Source organism: Saccostrea echinata, unplaced genomic scaffold, assembly GCF_033153115.1.
Source record: "Saccostrea echinata isolate AGI-Se365-2 ecotype Australia unplaced genomic scaffold, CSIRO_AGI_Sech_v1 ptg000014l, whole genome shotgun sequence".
NCBI classification, from domain to species: Eukaryota; Metazoa; Mollusca; class Bivalvia; order Ostreida; family Ostreidae; genus Saccostrea; species Saccostrea echinata.
Window position 1 is genome coordinate 20,714,698 of NW_026889763.1, and position 23,098 is coordinate 20,737,795.

Consider the following 23,098-nt stretch of genomic DNA (forward strand, 5'->3'; position numbering starts at 1 on the left):
TATTTTTATGTTGTTTTTTCCCGTTCGTTTGTTTGTTTTGAAAGTCTGTCCTTAAAGCAAAAGTTTTTGAACATATTATTATGCGTCGTAATAATGCAAAAAAAAAGTTGGCTACTAAAGGAGCATGGTTTGTCCCCATGCAAATTCTAACAGTTTGTTGGAAGACTTGGTCTCCAATAGAGATGCTTTTCTTGATGAGAAACTCCAGTGTTTTAGGTCAGTATGATTCCTAAGTCAATATTTAAGTCAGTATGATTCTTAAGTTATAGAGGACAATCACAGGATATGAAAAGTCCTCAGTTCCATTTTTTATTAAAAAAGCATTTGCTATATGTCAAAAAACCTGGTTTTTAAATTTCCGCGAGGAATGGTTGTATAAAGTGTTGAAAAGTCATGTTTTCATGCTATTGATTTCGGGAAAAGTTTTTGGTTTTCAAATGTTTCAAAGTTCTTTTGAGTTTTCTAGAATCCGATTTCATTTTCACCTCTCCTTGAATATGTTCAAGCACAGTATGTCTAGATCTGTCGGGGTGGCAGCAGTTAATATTTTTATGAGGAGAAAAGATAGGGACTTGAAAGAATATTCACTAGGCCTGGCAACATATCCTTGTAATCAATTTACATAAATTTTGGAATCCACAATTTAACATTTCATAAGAAAAGATATACGGCAACCATATCTCATTGGAGAGAAGATATGGGAATCATTTGTAGACAGGAGGGAAAAGAGGAGCATAAAAGCTTGATTGAACAGCTAATCAGACGGACGAGTAGGAAACCTATAGTCCCCCCCCCCCCCCCCCCCGTTTTCACAAAGTCCGCTAGGGGACTAAACACTATACAAATACTTGTACATGTAATTACTTTGGGAAATTGTCAGTTTTGCTTCTAGTTAGCTGTTTTGGACAGTTTTTTAAATGAACACAATATATTCATTAAGCAGTCTCCATCAACTAACACGATACGCATGTATATATGAAAGAGTTTATTGACTCTATTGAACATGAAAAACATTTTATCACAATACTTGGAAATGGCTTATACATGAAAGGATAAGAAAGACTTCAAATACAAATCATCAAAACTGAATCAGCCTGCTTCCCAAACAATTACACCATATAATTTTACAATTGCCCGCAAAAACTAGTTTTTTCTTTACTTTCAATTTTTTTGAAAAATACATTTTCATTTTAAAAATAAAATGTGTCCAGATAGTGTGGTGTAAATATTGCAGCTGAACCCAATCTGATACAATTCAAAACACAAAACCTTGGATCCACCGGTGTAATCACTCAGGTCACATGACCTGTCTAACATTCAGGTACACATGTACTACATCCTTCAGATTCCCCTGTCTGGTTGTATACCTGACTATGGATCTCACTGACATAAAAATCTTACAATTATAATTATGTAATCATGTTTTATGTAACAGGTAAAAACACTCAATGAAGTCTTGTGTAAGTTGTATACTTCCTACATACAGTGATTTTAAAAGCTGAAAAGTAAACACAAAGCCCTCTCAACAATACAGCATTCTGTCCAATGATTCAATTAATTAATCTTAAACACTTCACAGTCCATGATTATCCCTCTTTCCTTTCAATAAATCATATTAAATTTTGTTACCAGGATGTTCTCAAGAAAACAAATGTATATAAATCAACAACTTTAACACATATTTTTACATTTTTTTATACAATGTATGTTCATGTGGGTAACAAGAAAATGCAAGTATTATAAACAGTATTTGGAGCATAAAAACTTTATGTAATTTAATGTTAAAATGTATAAATTGTAATAATGGAATTTGGGTTGGGGACAATCTTTCACATGGATTTTTTTCCCTTTAACCTACATTATTTACAGCATTTCACGTGTTTCTTTTTCTTATCATGAAAGTCCGAGAGATTATCCCTAAATCAACAATACCAAGGTCCAATTACAATAATCTCCAACAAAACAATAAGCACATCATACTAATACATGTAGCACTAACAAATGAAAATCTGTGTAAAATAATTTGTAAATAAAACATCTACATGTTAATAGGATCACTTCATAACCACACATCACAACACTAACAGTATTAGCCTGGGAAAGAACAATACAAGAGTCATCTAGATTGTGAAGACATTTAACTACAGTGTGGCATGTATCCTTATATAGCATTTAACTTCACACAACAAAATTTTTGGGAGTAAATCATTTCGATTATTACAAAGAACCTCAAGCATTTATAATACATAATTATACACGAAATACATATAGCTTTGTTTTCATTGTAAAACAGGTATAGGTGTTTCCGAATCAAATTTATCAAAAATCAAAATTTAGCTGATTTAAAGATTTTGTCTGTTTCCTGTGTAAATAATTTGTGTATCATTATATAACTTTAGAATACTATATACATTCGTTCGTCAGTGTGTGTACATGTATTACTGACAATATGTATCATTTATTAATCTGTAATCAATACTTGTATCATATTTTAGTCAGGACAGAACATCACTGATTACTTCTGTAGACACAGTCTGTGTTTATTCCTTAGCCTGCTCCTTATCTAGGTGTTGGTTGACGTGGAACTCGAACCCATTATCATCCACTTCCTCTATCAGGTTGTGACAGATTGGGCAGATTTTCTGGACATGACTTAAAATGTGGGCCTCAAAGTTAGCTTGGTCAATGTCAGCAGAAAAAGAATCATTGCACACTGGGCAAATCTTCATCGCCTCCCCAATGGCATCCTCAAACCTTTCCTCCCCCTGGTGATGGGCAGGGGGTGCTGAGGGAACCAAAAATTCCTCTCCCTCATCGGAAACTTTAAAGTGATTACTGCCAAAATTCACACTGATCTCACTCACTGGGAAATCTACAATAAAAATTTACCTTTTATTTACTCACTCACTTTGAGGCAAATAAAAACATAAAGAGCAAAGCTAAGTTAGAAAAATACCCCACTAGAAGCTAAGGTCTGATAATAATATAAACACACTGCAAAATTTACTTATATTATTCATTTTAATGCTATTTTATACTTTGCCCACTAATAGTGGCTATGATCTATGTGTTTTGGCCTTAAAAATCAACAGCAGTCATCTTGAAAGTTCATTAGCTACATGTATATACTTAATACCATAAAAAAATTAGACAAATTTTAAATCAGTTCAGATTCCAGATATCATCCAGAAATAAATTTTTCATCCCCACTGCATGGTGTCTTTAACATTTGATCTTGAAAAGCACTACAGATCTTTCCATAATTTTCAACCCATTGTGAACTACAATCTTAATAAAGTTACACTCTAGTCAGTGGAATGCCAGGAGGGGCATCAAAATTGTTACATACACAAGTTTAATACCCCACAACTTTGGAAGTGGATTATAAAGACAGCATTCTTTACCTCCATCCATCAGGAAGGATTTGACTGCTGAGAGTTTTGCCGACGGAAGCCGCTCAGGGACCAGTGGGGGTGGTAGTGGCTTCAGGGGGACATTCTGGTCCTTGGTCACGCTCTGTTGATCATCAGAGAGATGGTCTGGGTTGACTGATTTTACAGGTGCTGGTTGTCTGACTATGACATGGTCTGGGTAAATCAGGGGCTTCATTTCCTGGGGGGTCATTTGGGGATTAGACTGGGACACTGGAGCAGAAGCATCTGCATAAAATAATTAAAACTTGCAAATACACGTACAAGTCCAACCACAAAAATAGTATGACAAAAACTGGCAATCAAATAGGTGCATTTGTTAGTGTTACTTGCAAGCAATTTATCATGGATTTAGATTTAGTAAAAAAAAAGTTCTTCATTATAAGTATCTGAATGTATTAAGAGAGCAATATGATTGTATGTGTTAAGACTGAACCCTGTCAGTTATTCATAATATGGATAAAAGGACCTTATTATCAAAAAATCAGAATTTCATGCAGAATTTCATTCGATTTCAGAGGTCAGGCAATGTTTCCAATATCCAGTACAAAAGTAGGAGGGAAGTACTTGGTAATGGGATCAGACATTAGGGGGAGGCTTTATGTCACCTCCATACGAGGATCTGTTAATTTACCTGGATACTTAAGGGGAGCTAGAGGTTTTCCATCTGGTCCCTGGCATTGTGACACCTGGGGATACACTATGGGGGCCGGGTATAGTAAGGACCCAGGGTAGGGATTGCCATACATGTAGACAGGGTAGGGGGCCCCTGGAGGGCACTTGAAAGGTGGCCTCATCTGTGTCTCTGATGGACTCTACAAAAGAAATGAATATCAAATTCACATGATGTATGTATTTTATGTTGCTGAAAATCAAAATTATCAAAACAAGTTACAGAACTGACCATTAATAATTAAATTATGAATTATGTTCTTTAATTATCAGCAATGGAAATAAAAACTTTTTTGCCAAGAATAAAACTGGGTATTAAATGAGAGAAATATGTTCAAGTAAACAAAATTTACATTGATTTGCCTCGATCTGGTTATTTTACGTCTCTACCCCCCCCCCCCCCCCCCCCCCCCTTAACTGTCATACAATTATTGTTGAATGATAATGAATGACTTTATACCCATTTTTCTGGCAGTGCAAATAATTTTTTTTATGTATGTACAGTATGTGTGATATTTTTTGTAATGTTTTTTTAAAGATTTATAAATGTAGTTGCAAAGCCTGTAATTTATTTTAAACTTGATGAATGGTAATAAGAAGTGTAATTTTCTGTGTGACTTACATCATGCAGTTTAACATTGTCTCGTAATTTACGATTCAGTTCCTCTATAGTGTTGTCTTTGTTCACCAAAAAACTCTGTAATTATTGAAAAAAAAGTCATAACGATTTGGAAAATGTCTAGAAAACAATGTGAACCCATTTATCAAAGAGGGAGAAAAAATAAATCATGTAAATGTTAGAAATAACTCAATATGTCATCATAATTCAATCAAATAAACATGAAATTAAAATTATACATATTTTTCCTTTTTTGACATATCTTAATTTAGGTTCCATTTAAGAATGCAAATTGAATTATCTGGTTATTATTTTTTTTTCAAAAAGAGCTTAAGATAAACATTTCAGAAACTCTGTTATGTTTGTTTATCCATACAAAGTACATGTAACAATTTGATCACTTTATGTGAACATTGGGAGTAAGATAGTAAACAGATAAACTAATAAAGATCACCTTTAGCAAAATGAATCCTTAAAGGGAAATGTCAAACAAAAAAATTGTTATCCAATTTAAATTTTATTTATATAAACATGATTTAAACAAAAACACTGATTAAAGGTCAGATTGTAAAACCCAAGTGGGCTGCCATTTTAATATATTTAACTGGAGAAAATTTGATAACATATTTAATCAAAACACTACCACAAGGTACATGTACCTCCTATTTTTGAAAAAGTACAGTTTGTTTCTAATCATTTTGAAAGACCTGGCTAAGTACCGAATCCAAGATGGCCTCCTTAGTTATCACTTTGCAGCCATCAAGATTTTAACAAAAAGGGGGGTTGTTTTCTACATCTTAGTGAATTAAATGTAAATTTATATAATTATCTATTTTTGCTTGAAATAAACTTTTTTTGTTCCAAAAAGAAGTTTTTACTGATATACATGTATTTTTATCCAAAATCGAACATTTAGCAGCTAGGCTAGCTGTCCATTCAATAGAGCTAGATATGTATCACCTAGCTGCTAGTTTATCTGCTACAATCAGCCCAGGTTTTATCTGAGCATTCCTATCAGTTCCAAATGTTTGCTACGTCACATGTGTCATGGTCAGGCTTTTAATGTGTAAAATAATAAAGTTTCATGATAACGAGATACAGACCTTATCCAAATACTGACAATGTTTATAACACTGTGTAACACAATACACTGTACTGACAATGTTTATAGCACAGTGTGTAACACAATACACTGTACTGACAATGTTTATAGCACAGTGTAACACAAGCTATGGTTGATGTCATTATACAATGTCACACTACAGTTTAGTACAAGCACTTTCAGTATTTAGAATGCCTAATAACTGCTTACTTAATTTATGATTCATTTGTTGTGGTTATACATATACACTGAAGTGTGTAGACGAGTCCATTTAATTTATAAAATTTAAGATCAGTTCATGTGATTGCATGGATTACACTGAAGGGGGAGGGGTGTGTGTGTGTGTGTGTGTGTGATTGTTTACCTCGAGGGAGCGAACTTTGATGTCGTTTTCCGTGGACGCCTCCTGTAGACGTCGTCGGAGCTGGTCAATCTCCTCGTCTTTCTTCCTCAACTCATCGTGGAAATGTCTCCTCAGAACCTCCATCCTCTCCTTCTCTTCATTGTACATCTTCTTGTACCTAACACAGAGAATATATAATATATATATAACAGAGTAAATCACAGAGTACCTAACACAGAGTGTATCACAGAGTATAACAAAGAGTATATATAATATATATATAACACAGAGTAAATCACAGAGTACCTAACACAGAGTATATCACTGAGTATAACAAAGAGTATATATAATATATATATAACACAGAGTATATATGATATATATATAACACAGAGTATTTATGATATATATATAACACAGAGTATATATAATATATATAAAACACAGAGTATATATAATTAACGTTTAAACAAGTCTTGACCTAACCCTACATGTATATACCATAAGTTCATTTACTGTAAGTTGATAGTCATGTGTGTGTCAATTACTTCATGTTTATTAAATAAAATTTCATTGAAAATTAGGATGTTTTGTAGTATCTACTGTTTATGCAGAGTTCCCTATCCATTGCAAAAGATAGATTTCTCTTAAAGCTATATATGGCGTTTCTGGGCTAAAAAATAAAAATACAAGATTGAGTGTAAATATACATGAAATATGTTATTTACGTTCAAATTTAAATTTTCACCGATTTTGAACCTGAATAACACATTTCCATAGTTAAATTGACTTTAAATTGTGTCTGTTATTTAAATGAGGAGTCGGTAAATAAATTGGTTATTGTTTTAAATTTCTAATATCTTTGAAACGTGATTGATTTAAATTGTGTAATTTATAGGAAAGTCCTATCTTTATATAAGGTAATAAAACAAAAAGAAAGATCTTTTTAATCTTAGTTAGTCTGAACTTATAAAAATACGCCATAGATGACTTTAAGTACCTCCTGACAATTTAAGGTGGACATTTGATAACTGTGTTTTATTTATATATTATATATACTCTGTGTTACATGTAGGTACACTGTGATAAACTCTGTTATATATATATTATATATACTCTGTGTTATATATATAATAAAGGTATTTGTTGGCAACTTGATGTCAATCAAAGCCCGATTGAAAAACAACAAACAAGAAGTGAAAAATGCTTGCAAGTGCAGAAATACTGAAACCTTATATGATAAAGGACTCTCTGAGTATCAAATTACTAAAAAAATCAATAATGAGGGCAGTAAATCATTTTCAAAGCTTTCTTATTGAGAAAAACAGAAGCAGGGAGTTTCTACCTCTGAATTTCTTTGTTGACATTCTAAACCAATAAGACATGCAGTAAAATAAAATAAAAGTTCACCGTTTTGGAGGGTAACAGTTGAAATTGACACCCCTCAGAAAACCATTGTCAACCTCCGCTTACCCATCAGTTGACAACAGTTTTTCTTTGGGGTGTCAATTTCAACTGTTATCCTCCAAAACATGCACCATTTATATACAGCTGTAATACTATTGCAGACTAGAATAACTGAAATATACTATAGATGGAATCTTACTTTATCTTTTTCTCATTTCTTTTCTGAAGCTCTGTAGACACATCATCTAGTTCACTCTGAAGCTGGGAAACAGTATCTTCCTTGGTATCAGACACTGAAGAACAGTCTCCTGGATAATACAAAGTACACAGTATACGTTAGAATGTTACACTTGAATTGGCTTTTGTAGACCCAGAAAATAGCTTGGGAGATCAGGGATAATTTACAGTATCCGGAATTCTGACTTGTCTTTCACTTGAACTGTAATACTTTTGTATAAATTCCAAAATCATTTTTTATTATATTCAGCTTTCTGGAGGTAATTTATCTATCATGGATTGTAAACTATCTAATGGTAAGGTAACTTTTCTATCAAGGATTGTAAGTTATCTAAAGGTAATTTATCTTTCATTGATTGTAAGCAGTCTGGAGGTAATTTATCTTTCATTGGTTGTAAGCTATCTAGAAGTAATTTATTACTGATTGTAAGTTTTCGTATCAGTTCTCACCTGGCGCCTCCTTTGTCTGCAGCACCTCACTGGTCACCTCAGGCAGGGAACCATGGGAAAAATTTCTGGTACGACCTGATCCAAGTCCTATGAAGGAAATCCATGAACAATAAATCTCGATGTACAGAGATTTATATTGCTATACTCACTTTTCTGTAATTTCTCGGCTGTTTTTTTTTTATATTTCCTTTTCTCTATGTACAGAGATTTATATTGCTATACTCACTTTTCTGTAATTTCTCGGCTGTTTTCTGGTATTTCTTTTTCTCGACGTACAGAGATTTATATTCCTCAGCCGCCATATTGAGTCGTTCTTTCAGGTCCTCAATTTCTCTCTTCAGTTCCCCAACATGGTGCGAGTTCTCCTTCTACAAAACACACTTGCTCTCTAAATAACAATATATATACATAAAGTTACATAAGTTTAGGGCATTCTTAAATTCATTACAAAAACACTATAAATATTTGATTTAATGTAAATAAATTATATAATTGTATTTTTTAAATATATTTTCATGCTATATAAAATTCATGCTTTAGATATTTTGATTTGGTGTTTGTTATATATAAATGTTTTAAAAATCTTTGTCCTTATAAGTGAGTGCTATTTTAAACGTTTTTCAATCTTTGTTCAACAATTACAGTAAAATTCTCATCATTTCAAGAATTTCAGATTTGAGAATGCTGCCTGCTTTGGTATTTTTTGTTTGTAGGTTAACTTCTTTAAATCTGGCCAGAGTTTTAGATAGTAGATTTAAGGAGCACTGTTCCTATGTACAGCCTTACCTTTTTCTTTGAAAACTCGGTCTGTAATTCTGAGTAGGTATGTTCCATCTTGGAGTATCGCTCCTTGAGGCTAGCCTGGGCGAGCTTGAGACAGTGTAGGGAGGATAGCGAGCTCTCCGTTGTCTCCCTTGTCTGATACATCTCCTCTAGTTCCTCCTGGAGCTTGTTCTTCTCCTATGGACAGTATGAAGAAAACTAGATCAACAAACAAACACAAGGCAATGTACATATGTCTACAAACAAAGACAGTATAAAAAAAAAACTATTTCAACATACAGACAAAAGGCAATGTACATATGTCTACAAACAAAGACATTTCTAACCCAGAAAGACCAGCGGGGCTACAATGAAAACAAATCGGAGTGGCATACCTTTCTCTCTAATAATAAGTTGGGTATTTTTTGATGGAACAATTATTTTGTGCTTTTTTTTTTTTTTTTTTTTTTTTTTTACATTTTACCTTTCGTATACAAGATAATTAAGTGTAATAAATGTAATTTGTGTAGAAATGTCCAACAAGTCTCGTGGTTGAATATTGTGTGGGTGGGAGGGGGGAATCCTGTCCTTAAGTACCTGTGTGATTAACTTGAAATATTTTTGTAGACAGACAACTAAATGATAGTATGTTTTACCGGGATGGCCTGACTGATGATCTGTTGGGAGGAAAGATAGTATGTTTTACCTGGAGGGTCCAAATGAGGTCCGGTTGGGAGGAGATTTAGTAGTTTTACCTGGAGGGCCTCACTGAAGTCCCTTGGAAAGAGATATAGTATGTTTTACCTGGAGGGCCTGAATGAGGTCCTGTTGGGAGGAGATTTAGTAGTTTTACCTGGAGGGCCTCACTGAGGTCCCTTGGGAGGAGAGATAGTATGTATTACCTGGAGGGCCTGACTGAGGTCCTGTTGGGAGGAGAGGTAGTATGTTTTACCGGGATGGCCTGACTGATGATCTGTTGGGAGGAAAGATGGTATGTTTTACCTGACTGAGGTCCTGTTGGGGGGAGAGATAGTATGTATTTACCTGGAGGGCCTGACTGAGGTCCTGTTGGGAGGAGACCACTTCTGCCCTCAGTAACTCTGTCTCTCTCATCATCTCATCCTCCATCTGGGCCAGTCGTAGTTTCAGGGCATGACTTTCTGCTACTGATCTCTGACAACACAACACACTTTTAATATGACATTTACATATGGCTTTTACTACTGTTACATCAATGTTTTTTTTACCTCATATTTCTTTTCATGTTAAAGTTTTTTTATATTAAATGTCAGTTGAAAAAACTCTAAATTGTGCATGGTGTACCCAAAGCCTTATAAATAAATATTTATTTCTCCAGAGAGAAAAACTGAGATAAATTCATTTCAATATTTGATTAATTTACACTGTTTATGAGTATTTAGTTAGAATTCATATGTATATAGGTCAATCTTTTAAAACCAAAATTAACATAATAAAGGATAGAACCAAACCAAAATTACAGTTTATTTCTGGACATCATCTCATAGTCTTAATTCCATCCTACTGCAAAGGGAGAAATTTAGGTATTTTTTAAGTGAAAATACAAGCTTGAAAAATGAAAAATTTGTTACTCTTTGCAAAGAATGTACAGTAACTGTTTCTGAAATCAATTCCTCAATTATTACAATTGTGGATTATCTATCGCCAAATTAGCATCAACTTGACAGATGTGAGTGATAGTTTTCTTGCTTCTGTTATTGCACCTAATTATCTACATGATCTAGTGCTAGGACACCATGTGATATATATTTATTGGGTTCGGTGGAATATTATTATCATCTCCAGAGGTTAAGGAGTTGGATAAAGGATGCAACTCTATATATGAAAGAAAGTCTTGACACTCACTGCTAGATCAGAAGACATCTTGGCGTTCATCTCCTCATATGACCTGATCTCCTCCTGGAGAATAATTTTGACTTTTTCTGCAGCATCAAGTTTATCTTCCGTATTGCGCAATTTCTCTGTCAAAGAGTCCATCTGATCCTATGAATAGAGCAGGAAATATTATCAGAAAATGCAGTGTACATGTTTGTAGTAAATGTACAGCACCACAGTAGAATACTGCAGGCTATATATAAAGAAGGAAATATAACCAAAATATACATATATACTATCACTGCAGAACACTGCAAAATATAAATAAAAGTAGGAAATACGGCCCAGATATATCATCACAGAGCAGCTCTGAAAGTAATGATAATTTGAAGCTTATCTCTAAAACATGTAAAAAAAAAAAAAACCAAAAAAACCTAAACAGCAAGATCATATTGAGGGATCTGTCTAAATAAAGTAGTGTATTCCCATTTCTAATTTCCCCTATAATTATTCTGATACAGATATTATCCTCCCCAGACAGCACCATCTGTCTCTCCAGCTTTTTCTGTGTTCCCTCCACCCCACAAATACATATCTATATTTACTCAGAGAGGATAAAAACCTTGTCTTCCTTGGAGTCCAGGGGTCTAGAATTTTTTTTTAAATTCACTTGCCCACGGGCAAGTAATGACTGGGAATCCACTTGCCCAGATTCAAAATTCACTTGCCCCCCAAAAGATAGAGAAAATCATCTAGTTTTTTTTTTTAAACATATCAGAAAATCATCTAATTTTACTGGTTTATTTATTTGAAAACATATCATTAATTAACCTAAAACAGAACTCGAAAACAAAAATCTAGAAAAATATAAACAACTCTATTTTTTTTTTTTTTATTGTGTGGTTTTAATGTATACACCATCTAAAAGCAATTATTATGTACTTGTTTATTATTTTGTTAAAATATCTATTGATTTAATCACATTTTGACAAAACATTGTTTTCAAAACATCATTTCTGTTTTAAAAGCCATTCCTTAATTTTATCTTTTCGGATTGGTTCCGATATTATACAAGTAATTGGACTTCCTATGATAAGTATTGGAGATTAAATAAACGAAATGTAGCAGACTTGTGCAGATTCTAATACAATGTAATTGGATGTTTATTGTTATTGATTTCTTTTAATAAACTCGAAAAGTTTTGCTGGCTCAGCCTGAAATTTATTACTTTCCCGTTCGGGTAAGTTTATCATGAAAACTATCTTTCCCGAGATGAATTTCACTTGCCCCGGGCAATGGGAAAGCGTAATTCTAGACCCCTGGAGTCTATCTGTCTGTCCTCAATTTTTTGCCCCCCCCCCATATTTACTCTGATGATAGAAACCTCGTCTTCCCTAGAGGTCTATCTGTCTCTCTAACTCTTTTTGCCCCCCTTCCTCCCCCCCCCCCAATATTTATTCAGATGATAGAAACCTTATCTTCCTTTGAGAGGACCATCTGTTTCTTCGACTTTTTCTGAATCTCCCCCCCCCCCCCACTACATACTACATGTCTATATTTACTCTGAGATGATACAGACCTTGTCTTCCCTGGATAGGACTGTCTGTCTCTCCAGCTTTTTCTGAACCTCTCCCAGTTGATGCTTCTTGTCCTTGACCTCTTGTTTCAGTTCAGTGATCAGACTCTCCTTTCTGCTGAGTTCTACTTTCATTTCCTCAATCTGACGACCATATTCCTGTGCTGAACTCTCTGATGTTGTAAAGTGATTCTGTATAAACAAAAATATATAAAAATTTTACTAATGAGAATAATTCAATTTCTGATTGACAATGACTAATTCTAACACTACAAGATAACTTTCAATACAGTCACTAATGAATGTCTGTTGTTCCTGTTTGAGGAATTCAAACTGTATTTCTGTCATAACCATGATGTTTGTTTCAGAATTAGAGAGCAAACCTAATATACAATAGCACTACACAACTCATTGTAAGCGCATTACACTGAACTTTGTAAAGTTCCCTCACAACTCATTACCTTGTAAAGTACCTCGTTGTAATAGCATTACACTGTACCTCATAAAGTTCCGACACAACTCATTGTAATAGCATTAGACTGTACCTCATAAAGTTCCTACACAACTCAATGTAATAGCATTAGACTGTACCTCATAAAGTTCCTACACAACTCATTGTAATAGCATTAGACAGTACCTCATAAAGTTCCTACACAACTCATTATAATAGCACCAGGTCGTACCTTGTAAAGTTCCTACACAACTCATTGTAAGATTATCAGGCCGTACCTCACTAAGTTCCTACATGACTCATTGTAAGAGTATCAGGCCGTACCTTGTAAAGTTCCATTTGCTCCTTCAGGGTCCTGTTTTCTCCAGCTAATTCATCCTTCTCCCCTGTCATCTTCATCAGAATGACCTGTAACCCTTTCAGGGCCTCATCTTTTTCATTCAATTTGGACTCAACATCACTTGTTTTCTGTAAATCAGTAATTTACATGTATATTAGCTGCAGAACTCTAGCATTATGGTTTTATATTTTAGTCTTTGACCATAATGCTACACATTCGGTTATGTACATAAAGTGCAATTTACGGCGCAAGATTTTCTGCGCATTTTGGGGATGTATTTCGCCACTTTCCATCATGCTTGTTGTGAATTTGTTGTCGGATGGCATTACAAGTTTATTGGTCTGTAGAGACGACTATAAAGGATTAGGAGATAGATGAAATATACAGGTTGGTTATAGAATATGTCTAGAATTAGGGGATGAAAGGTTGTTGATTGACCAATGCTGGAAAGTGGCCAAATACATCCACAAAATGCGCAGATGCCGCAGAAAATCTTGCACTGTAAATTGCACTTTATTTACATTACGGGATCTGTAACGTTAAATATAAAACCATAACGCTACAGTTCTGCAGTTACATGTATATCAAATGAATGAATTAGAAGTTTATCAAATCAAGTTGTGTTTTTTTTTGGATTCTATAAATATCCAACAGCTAAAAGTGACTAATGCGTTATTTACTGATGATAGTTAACAGTGTATCATCCTTGCTTTGTTTGGTGCAACTTACATTTGAAAAACTGAGTGTATAATGCTTGGCCTATTTTGCATTAATGACACTTGATGGTGTATCTTGCTTGCTTTGTTTGGTTTTTAGTGAGAGTTGACAGTGTATCATGCTTGATTTGTTTTGTATCACTTAAGGTTGACAGTGTATCATACTTGGTTTGTTTTGTATTACTGACAGTTGACAGTGTATCAAGCTTGGTCTGTTAGGTGTTACTTACATTTGACAGTGTATCATGCTTGGTTTGTTTGGTGTTACTTACAGTTGACAGTGTATCATGCCTGCTTTGTTTGGTGTTACTAACAGTTGACAATGTATCATGCCTACTTTGTTTGGTGTTACTTACAGTTGACAGTGTATCATGTTTGGTTTGTTTGGTGTTACTTACAGTTGACAGTGTATCATGTTTGGTTTGTTTGGTGTTACTTACAGTTGACAGTGTATCATGCCTGCTTTGTTTGGTGTTACTTACAGTTGACAGTGTATCATGCCTGCTTTGTTTGGTGTTACTTACAGTTGAAGTGTATCATGCTTGCTTTGTTTGGTGATACTTACAGTTGATGTGTATCATGCCTGCTTTGTTGGTGTTACTTACAGTCGACAGTGTATCATGCTTGGTCTGTAATGCTTCCCTGGCCACCATCATGTCTCTGGCCTCCTGATTTAGTTGTTTGATGTAGTTCTCTCCTGCTGTCACCTGGTCCTGTAGTCTGTTGTTGTCTTCTGTTAGACTCTGTTAAAAGAATCTCAAATTAGATTGCTATCCGAACAATTATTGAATATTCCAACAATCAATGACTACAGTCCTGGATGATATTACCATTATGCTTTCTTTAAAATATATTAAGTAAAAATAAGCTCAAGTGTATATATGATTTTCATCCTGATGATGGATAAAGAGACTTCCTTATCTATATATATATATAACTGTTTTGAAAAAAAAAAATCCACAAAACCAAGACATTTAATGGGGTCAAAAAATAATCATGGTTAAATACTTAGACTTCCTTCTTCAATACATAACTGCTTTGAATTCAGCACCCAAGAAACAAGATAGAGCATTTATGAAAGTTATGGCCAAAAATTTTACATTGTAGGAGAAAAGCTTCTTCACATTTTTTTTTAAAAAAAGAAACTTTGATAAACATGATCATGTTTATCAAAGGTTAAAATTATTATAGATAAAGTGTCTTGTATCCCTTTTACCTTTACGTACCCCCCTCCTCTTACATTATTAATACCTTTATACCTGTATTTATATATATCCCCCACAACATTTTACCTGTTTTTACGGCTGAAATCATGATTGTACCAGCCAAAATATTCATTGGAGAAAAATTTGATAACATATTTAGTTATAATTGTTACACAAGGTACCTCCTATTTTTGAACAAGTATCACTGTTTCTAATCTTTTTGAAAGCCCTGCCCATAACATTTTACCTGTAGTTGTTTTTCCATCTCTGACAGTCTAGACAGGAGACCATCTCTCTCACATTCTAGTTCCTGTTGAGTCAGTACCATTGCCTCCTGCTCCTCTCGCAGTTTTTGGATGTTCTCCTCCAATACCATAGTCTTAGACCGAATCACCAACATGTTTGTTTCCTCATCATCCAACTCCACAAAGTCATCAGCACTTGGATTTTTGAACTGGAAAGGTGTGCTGGCTCCTCTGATCTGCCCAGAACTGGTGACATAACAGAACTGATAGAATTCCCCATCCTCTCCTGGGAGCTTATGAGCTGTAATCAATGAAATGTATTCTTCATATAAAGACTTGTCATAAAGTAACTGTTAATAACTTGCTGAGTATACCTGAAATTATTTAACATGAAAAGGGTTTGACATTTACTTTTACAAGTATTAGACCAGTCGGGCTACTTCCCATAATTTTTAATAGCCCTGACCATAAAATCACTAGCCCTGACCAAACTTGCAAATTTACTTCTTATAATCAAGAATTTTAAGGAGGTAACTTTTGAAACCATATTTAATAAAGACATCATCTTTTGCGTGTCAATATTTTTGACAGACTGTTCGATAGGTTAGTTGAGTCGGGTTCAGCAGGACATTTGAGTATTATCATGATTATAAGTCTTAAAGAACATTCAACAAATTTTAATAAAATAATTATCATCAATATTAAGGACATTGGCAAGGTTCCTGGTTATCGTATAGAATTTTTCAAGAACTCTTGAGTAGGTTTAATTGTACTAAACAGGCTATATTCTGGATCATTTAACCTACCAATCTAACCTTCTTTTTTAGATTTTGTCAAATCAGTGTTTTTACAATTCTCAATGCATTTTCTATGTAAAATGTTGATAAAAGGGACCTACATAATTTTTCAACATAATATTTTTCCAAAACCCACTTATTTCATACAGTTTTTGTATTATTTATATTATTGTATCTTCATTTCTTATGACTTCTAGAAATTTTGGCTGAAAATGTATATATCGGAACAAGACATGGATATACAGGCACAGATCATTATTTCTGAGTTGCTTCACTTAACAGCTAAAATTGATCAAGAGACTGGTTGATTGTTTTTATCATGTAACTGACTGAATTGATTGAAACACAATGTCATAAAAATATTGGCATGGTTTTATTTTTTATTTTTCATTCGTTGTTACTAAATGCTGCTTCCTTCATACAACCTTAGAACTGTTCTCAGTCGGCCTACTTTTCAGCATATGTCACATCTTTGCCCTTCCCATCATACTGAGCATAACTATGGTAAATGATGACCTATTAGCTCTTTGTCCCTGAATACAATGTACATCAAAGCCATAACTACTTTTCTTTCTTGCTGTATAGATGATAATCTACCCATTGAAGGAAGTACATGTGCTTTTGTTTACCTCTGTAACATACGCTTTATTGGTTTCCACCGCTCAGAGAATTCTACACGGGAGATCACTCTCAATCACTATTTTATAAGTGAAAAAAAAAACAAGTACTAAACCTTTTTTCTCCGGAAAACCCTGACTTGCCAATGTCCTTAATAGATTAATTTTAAAATATACTATACATAACTATTTATACCATATTGATGCTGAACTACAGAAGTTTCGACCTCGACTTGTCTATTACAGAGACTTGACTATAAATAGCGATTGTGTCATGCAGAGATTTTTTTCTTCACACAGTGATGGCTTCGGTCAAATGAGAAAATTTCTTTAAAAAGTATTTAGAATATTTATTTCAAAGACTGAAATTGGAGTTTAACAGTTATTTCAGGCCAAACTAAAAAATATGTGTGGTTCCGGTTACACCTCCAAAAAAATTAGGGTAGGTAGGTAGGGATTTTTTTTTTTTTTTTTAACAAAATGATTTTCTTAATTTTTCTAAATAATACTTATCACTACTTTGCAAATGACATTTAGAAGTGGTGTGATAATATACTAGTCAATATTGGTAGGGGACACCTACATGCTAGCTTGCTTTGGATTTAACACTAATAAACACTATGTTGTGCAAGGGGGCCATCATTGCTGAAACTAAAACTTAAACTGGAGCCATTGATGGAAATTGGGGAAAATTCCAGAAAAATATGAAAATTGCCAAAAAAAAGTTTAGGGTCGGGGGTATAAAATAGGGACGGTCGGGTAACCGGAACCACACATATTTTTTTATTTGGCCTCATCAACACGACCAATCGGTCTAGTTTATGTACATTTTACATGACCGGACCACTCATTCACTAGACTGGGTCGGTTGGACGTGCCTCAGTGTCAAACCCTGATGAAGGAAGAAAAGGATGCGGTTCAAACCACAAGCCCTATCAAAAAGGTTTTCAAAATACACATTTAATTTGAGGGTTTTTAAAATAATACTACAAGTACATTTTTAACTTTATATAGGGGAAAATTATGGTAGTGGTTTATAATAAATACGTATATAATTATGATAATATGATTAATAAGTAAATTTTCCTACCTGGAAATAGAATACTGGCATCCAGTTCCTTTCCAGCTTCATACCCTGCTGGTGTCTGTGCCCATTCATAATAGTAATAATCCCGTGTTGTCATCCACCCGACTTTATACAGTCCAACCCAGTCTCTTGATGTTGGAATTATATCAGGAGTTATGGTGTAGCGACACTCAATATGGGCATCAGCAGGATAAGTCTCTGGAATGCGCTGGAAAACAACTGCTGCAAACTCTGGCCGTTTGAGTGATGGTTCACTAGGACGTGACACATTTTCAAAATTTTCTGTGATTTCTTCCTCCATTTTTAATTCTAGAAACACAAAATTCAGGTGGTGCAGTGTTAAAAGTTTGATATATGATGTATTTAAGTGTATTCTCTGAATGTTACTGATAGTTGTGGGTTTAATAAATCAAAAGTATACTAGCCGAAAATCCATTTGGCATGTTTTGAAATTTTTCATAATGCATGTTGATCTATACACATATATCAAATAACAATTTGGCATTTCAGTAATTCAGCTACCTGACAAATGCTATCCAAAGACAATTCTGTATAATTATATTGCGTGAGACAAAAAGTATCAGTTCTAAAAATAGATTTCTGTTGTCATTATTTTGTAAACACAGCAGAATTTGTGAAATACTTGCCATAAATTTGCACAAGACTGTGAAAGTTCGATGTAACATAAAAGAACACATCAAAATAAATACATGTCAATTATAACCCCCGGCTAGATGTGTTGTATATTCGATATATTTACTACATATTTACCTTCCCCGTCCTGTGACGAAGTTTATTTCGGTCGTGACGTTACCATAAGTAAGAAGAATACGCATGCGTGATTATTTAGAAATTTTAGTAAGTCGTACCTAATTTGAATTTTGTTACATTGACAGAATTTGTCTTTTATTTTTTTATGGGGGTAAACCATCTTATATAAAATGAATAAATGAATGTCATTAATATCATAACTACCACCTAAATCTGTTCAGTTCCGCTTAATTTCTTTTTTGTTTACAATCAATGTACGCTGTACTTAAAATTAACATTTATCGTAACTTCTTGGGTGCTAGGACTATCAGGAATCCCGGGATTTCGGGAGAATCCCGCTACAGGAAGAAGAATCCCCGACAAAAAGGTAGAATCCCCCTAAAAATGAATTAGTTGGGATACATAAAGGGTTTAGATGGTGATTACCTGAATGATATTGCTATCCGTACATTTTTATAGCCAATTTTACCTGAGAATCGACAAAAATCGGACGCCATTACTAGTTGTCGTGGTATACCGTATACCACGCCCGATCTAAAATCGCGATCGAGTTCTGTCGGTTCGTCATTATATAGATCAAAACAAAACGGTATACTTAAATTTTCGGAATATTATCAATATTTCTACAATGATATGTGTCAATTATTTATGTGATAAGTATTTAACCAAAAAAATTTGTAAAGATGTTAGCCATTAAAAAAATATGAATATGTGTATTAATTATTCATATTATCCCAATGTTACCAGCTCTAGCCACATGGAGGCCTCCTTTTTTGTAGAGCCATAATTTAGGAGATTTAGAATTCAGAGATATAAAAATATGAAAGCCAAAATGTTCAAAACATATGAATAAAATTTAAAAATAAATATAAACTAAATAAATTAACAATAATTGTACATATATTACAAAGAGAACAAAACACATTTTTAGAGAAATTAAAATAATTTTAGAATTTGAAAATACTGAAACCAGAGGAAGAAATAGTTAAATAAAAATTTATCAAGAATTTCAGATATTGAGAAATTTTAACTCAGATTTTGAAACATTCTATATATATATATTTTTTTTTTAATTTAGAACACACACACACAAAAATAATAAGAAAAAAAAATTAAATTGATTGAATTTTAACTGAAACCAGAGGAATGTTTTGAAAGAAATAATAAATTAAAAATGTTCAAGTTTTTCAAATATTTAGCAATTTTAAATCAGACTTTATATTTTTTAATTTAAACACACACACACACACACACACATACGTGTATGGACTCCGATCTGGGGACTCTGTCATAAAAACTTAAAATGGGGACTAAGCGATTTCATGACATATTTGGTATTGTTTAACTCATTTTACTTCGTAGGTATCCTGGTTTAAGTAGATGGAGTGAGTCTTTGAGATTGAATGATATTTCCATGAATTTAGAGAATGGGGACCCGGAAGTGCCAATCTGAGGACTCTGTGTAAAATTAGGGGACCCATCTTCTCATAAGCAAACAGAATTGGGGACCTAAACTCAGTCCCTCATACACAAACAGAGAAAAATGGGGACCCTAATTTATAAATCAAAATTTGGGTTGGGTAGACTTATGAAACGCACGGTGTTTATTTATTTGATGTCTTTTTTCGTGCCATATATGGCCATAGATATACATGTTTTTGTTATACACTGAATTTCTGTAATTTGGTTGACTTGTACATACAGGCCTTTTATAACTCCAAATTCGCATCTTGTGGCATAGCTTGGGGTCGGTCAATGTGAAAGCATAAAATGGCGGGGAGGGGGGGGGGGGGGAGCATAAGGCCCCGATGGGACAAAGCCGAAGTCCAGGGGACTCTGGGTACGAAGCCCCTGGAAGCTGGTGCATTTTAGATAAGTGACGATAGACTTAAAAAGATTTATAACATTTTAAACCATAAAATGTTAAATGCTAATCAATACTTTTTTTCTAAATACCTTTTGTAGTTATTATTAATGATATATATTGTCATAAATGCGTTTTCAGCGAGAAAAAAATTCTTGGTTCTCCCTGATGTCCTTATTATTAGACTGCATGTTATAGGCCTATATGCATTTTACATGTATTCAATATTATACAGTTTACACTAAGTATGTATTATCCTTTATATACATGTAATGCTTTTGAAATTTCAATCATACATGCATGTTTTCATGAACTCGAGTCTTATAAATTATATATAGAAATGATATTCATAAATTAACATAAATTGAAAAATTAAAACATTGAACAAACAATGCAAAATTTTACTACAGTTCAGTGTTCAGTATTTTCTTCGGAGAGTGTTTTAAATTTATTTTTGAAAAGCATTTTAACTTTTTATGAATTCATTTTTCCCACCGAACAATGTGGAAGCACGTGCTTCCGTGCTACAATGGAAGCTACGACCTGTTAGTATTTAACACGTTTTCTCTCTTGAACTTTTCAGAGTTTTGCAATTTCAAACTGAAGGTCGTGGTCACAAAGTAGTAAATATACCTTAAACTTATTAAGGATGAGGGCGCATTTGATTGATATTTGGCAGGAATCTGGGCGTATTTGAAAGTCAAAATTTCAGCATTCTTTTTATGTATTGAGTTCTTCTGAAAAAGGAAAAGGAAATATTTTCCAAATATTGTTGTTCTGATTTGCTGAAGAATAACTTGAAAATTGGCTAAATGAGTCATGTGGTTCAAAATGTTACCTTTTAAACTGATTTATGAAAGTTCTAAAATACATGTAGATAAATATGTATAAGTTCAGTAGCACTGAGAGCGAAACTAATTTGAAACTTTGATATACATGCACATGTAGATGAAAATACATTTGACTATACCCTATTATCTTACTGGTGTTATTATGTATTTGCAGTGTTACTATGTTATCGTAATTATTAAGATAAGCGAACATAAATGATGAACTGAAGATGTATTTTAATGAAAATGCAACTATTTCCTTATCGTCTCGAGCAACGGTCCGGGGTCGTAGAATTACTTGCCTGGAAGGATTTTCTACGGTCGAAAAATGACCCTTCTTGTCGTAGAATATTGACCTGGGTCATTTTTCTACGTAGAAAAATTACACCCTGGTCAATACTCTACGGGGGTCACTTTTCGTTGTTACACCGGAGTCCGCATTTTGCTCTCTTCTGAAAATGGGAGAGGATTGTAAATTTTGGCTGTGCATTGTTTGCGCCAATGCTTTTTCCTATGTGTGTAACTCTGTAAAGCCTGTCCAGGTGTGGTCAGCCGACCAAATTATGGATATTTTAATTAATTATTTAAATGTTTCATAAACACGATTCCTGTGCTTCACATGTCAAATACGCCCACATATAGCACTGTGACGACGAATATTGACCTCTGAGGAAAGATGACTGGGTGTCAATTTCACCAATCGATATTTCTTGCCTCCTCATAAATGTTTCAAAAGAGCTATATGTCCGTGTGATATAATGAGATCACATACTTTGGGCTGTGTATCCGTAGTTTTGGTATAAAAAGATATGTTGTTGAACTAAAAAGAGAGAATGTTGACAGTGAAATGTCCAAAGTAACGAGGAATGTGGTTTTCGAATTTATTAACAAGTCCCAGCGATGGCAATGATTAACATGAAACAACAAGTAACTAGTCGGATGCGGCCATTGTCTCCAAATTGTTCAGTAGAAATGGTAAGAGCGTAAAGGGGAACGAGGGACAGTAAAATGCGACAAGGCTATACTACATATTTAAGAAGAACTGAACAGATTTAAAAATGGCATATGGTATTATGAGTAAAAGTGTTACAGGTAAAGTTATAAAATGTTTTGATGGCATGGACATAAAAAACACAGAAAAATAATGACACTTTTTTGGGGAAAAGTTCTTTTAAAAAGCACTGTCTTTGGACATTATCACTCTGCTGCTTTGTTGTCCGACCAGTGCCACTCAGGAATTAAATGAGGAATAAGTGATTTAACATGAGAAGATTTTCAATACGGAATAATTTCTGAATATTGAATTTCAAATTAAAACAAAAAATAAATAAATAGATAAATAAACACGGCATTTAAACCTCTGAACGAATTAAAAGTAAATCAGTCAATTTCTTGCGGTGATATATCTGTCAAATCTCTCTTAAACACATTCCTTGTTGTACCGGTATGTCCCCCCTCCCCCCCCCCCCAAAAAAAAAAAAAAAAAAAAAAAAAAAACAAAGGGAGGTGGGTTAGATGAGGCATATATGTAGTTTTTTTTATTATAAATTTTACAACTTCACTACCAAAACAGGTAAAAAAAATAGATCAAAAATAAGTTTTGGATATTTTTCTATGTCATGTTAAAGCAAATACTCATCTTGATCAACAATATTAATTACAAACTGATATGAATGAAATTTAAAAAAAAAATCTGAGCTCACTAAAACAATGTTCTGAGTC

General features: G+C 33.7%; 1 protein-coding gene across 2 annotated transcripts; it reads right to left on the minus strand.

Annotated features, from left to right (window-relative positions):
* Positions 1 to 970: 970 nt before the first annotated feature.
* On the minus strand, positions 971 to 18,750 carry LOC133186916 (tax1-binding protein 1 homolog B-like). Of its 2 annotated transcripts, XM_061322304.1 has the most exons (17): positions 18,683 to 18,750; positions 17,915 to 18,220; positions 15,413 to 15,711; positions 14,566 to 14,703; positions 13,229 to 13,372; positions 12,457 to 12,645; positions 10,908 to 11,045; positions 10,068 to 10,196; positions 9,048 to 9,221; positions 8,488 to 8,629; positions 8,262 to 8,348; positions 7,774 to 7,882; positions 6,189 to 6,345; positions 4,726 to 4,800; positions 4,066 to 4,246; positions 3,405 to 3,659; positions 971 to 2,872 (listed from the first exon to the last, which is right to left on the minus strand). In XM_061322304.1, the coding sequence occupies exons 2-17, from the start codon at positions 18,210 to 18,212 to the stop codon at positions 2,541 to 2,543; spliced, it is 2,847 nt and encodes a 948-aa protein (XP_061178288.1). In that variant the 5' UTR covers positions 18,213 to 18,220; positions 18,683 to 18,750; the 3' UTR covers positions 971 to 2,540. The 2 variants fall into 2 exon arrangements, with proteins under 2 accessions (XP_061178288.1, XP_061178289.1); XM_061322305.1 differs by lacking the exon at positions 4,726 to 4,800.
* Positions 18,751 to 23,098: the final 4,348 nt, after the last annotated feature.

What these genes read in the sequence shown, in the direction of transcription:
- LOC133186916 (XM_061322304.1), bottom strand. Translation starts at nt 18,212, where the DNA reads ATGGAGGAAGAAATCACAGAAAATTTTGAAAATGTGTCACGTCCTAGT. An exon ending in AGATGGAAAAACAACTACAG is followed by an intron (nt 14,704 to 15,412) that starts GTAAAATGTTAT and finishes TTCTTTTAACAG; the next exon opens with AGTCTAACAGAAGACAACAA. An exon ending in GCAGACAAAGGAGGCGCCAG is followed by an intron (nt 7,883 to 8,261) that starts GTGAGAACTGAT and finishes TGTATTATCCAG; the next exon opens with GAGACTGTTCTTCAGTGTCT.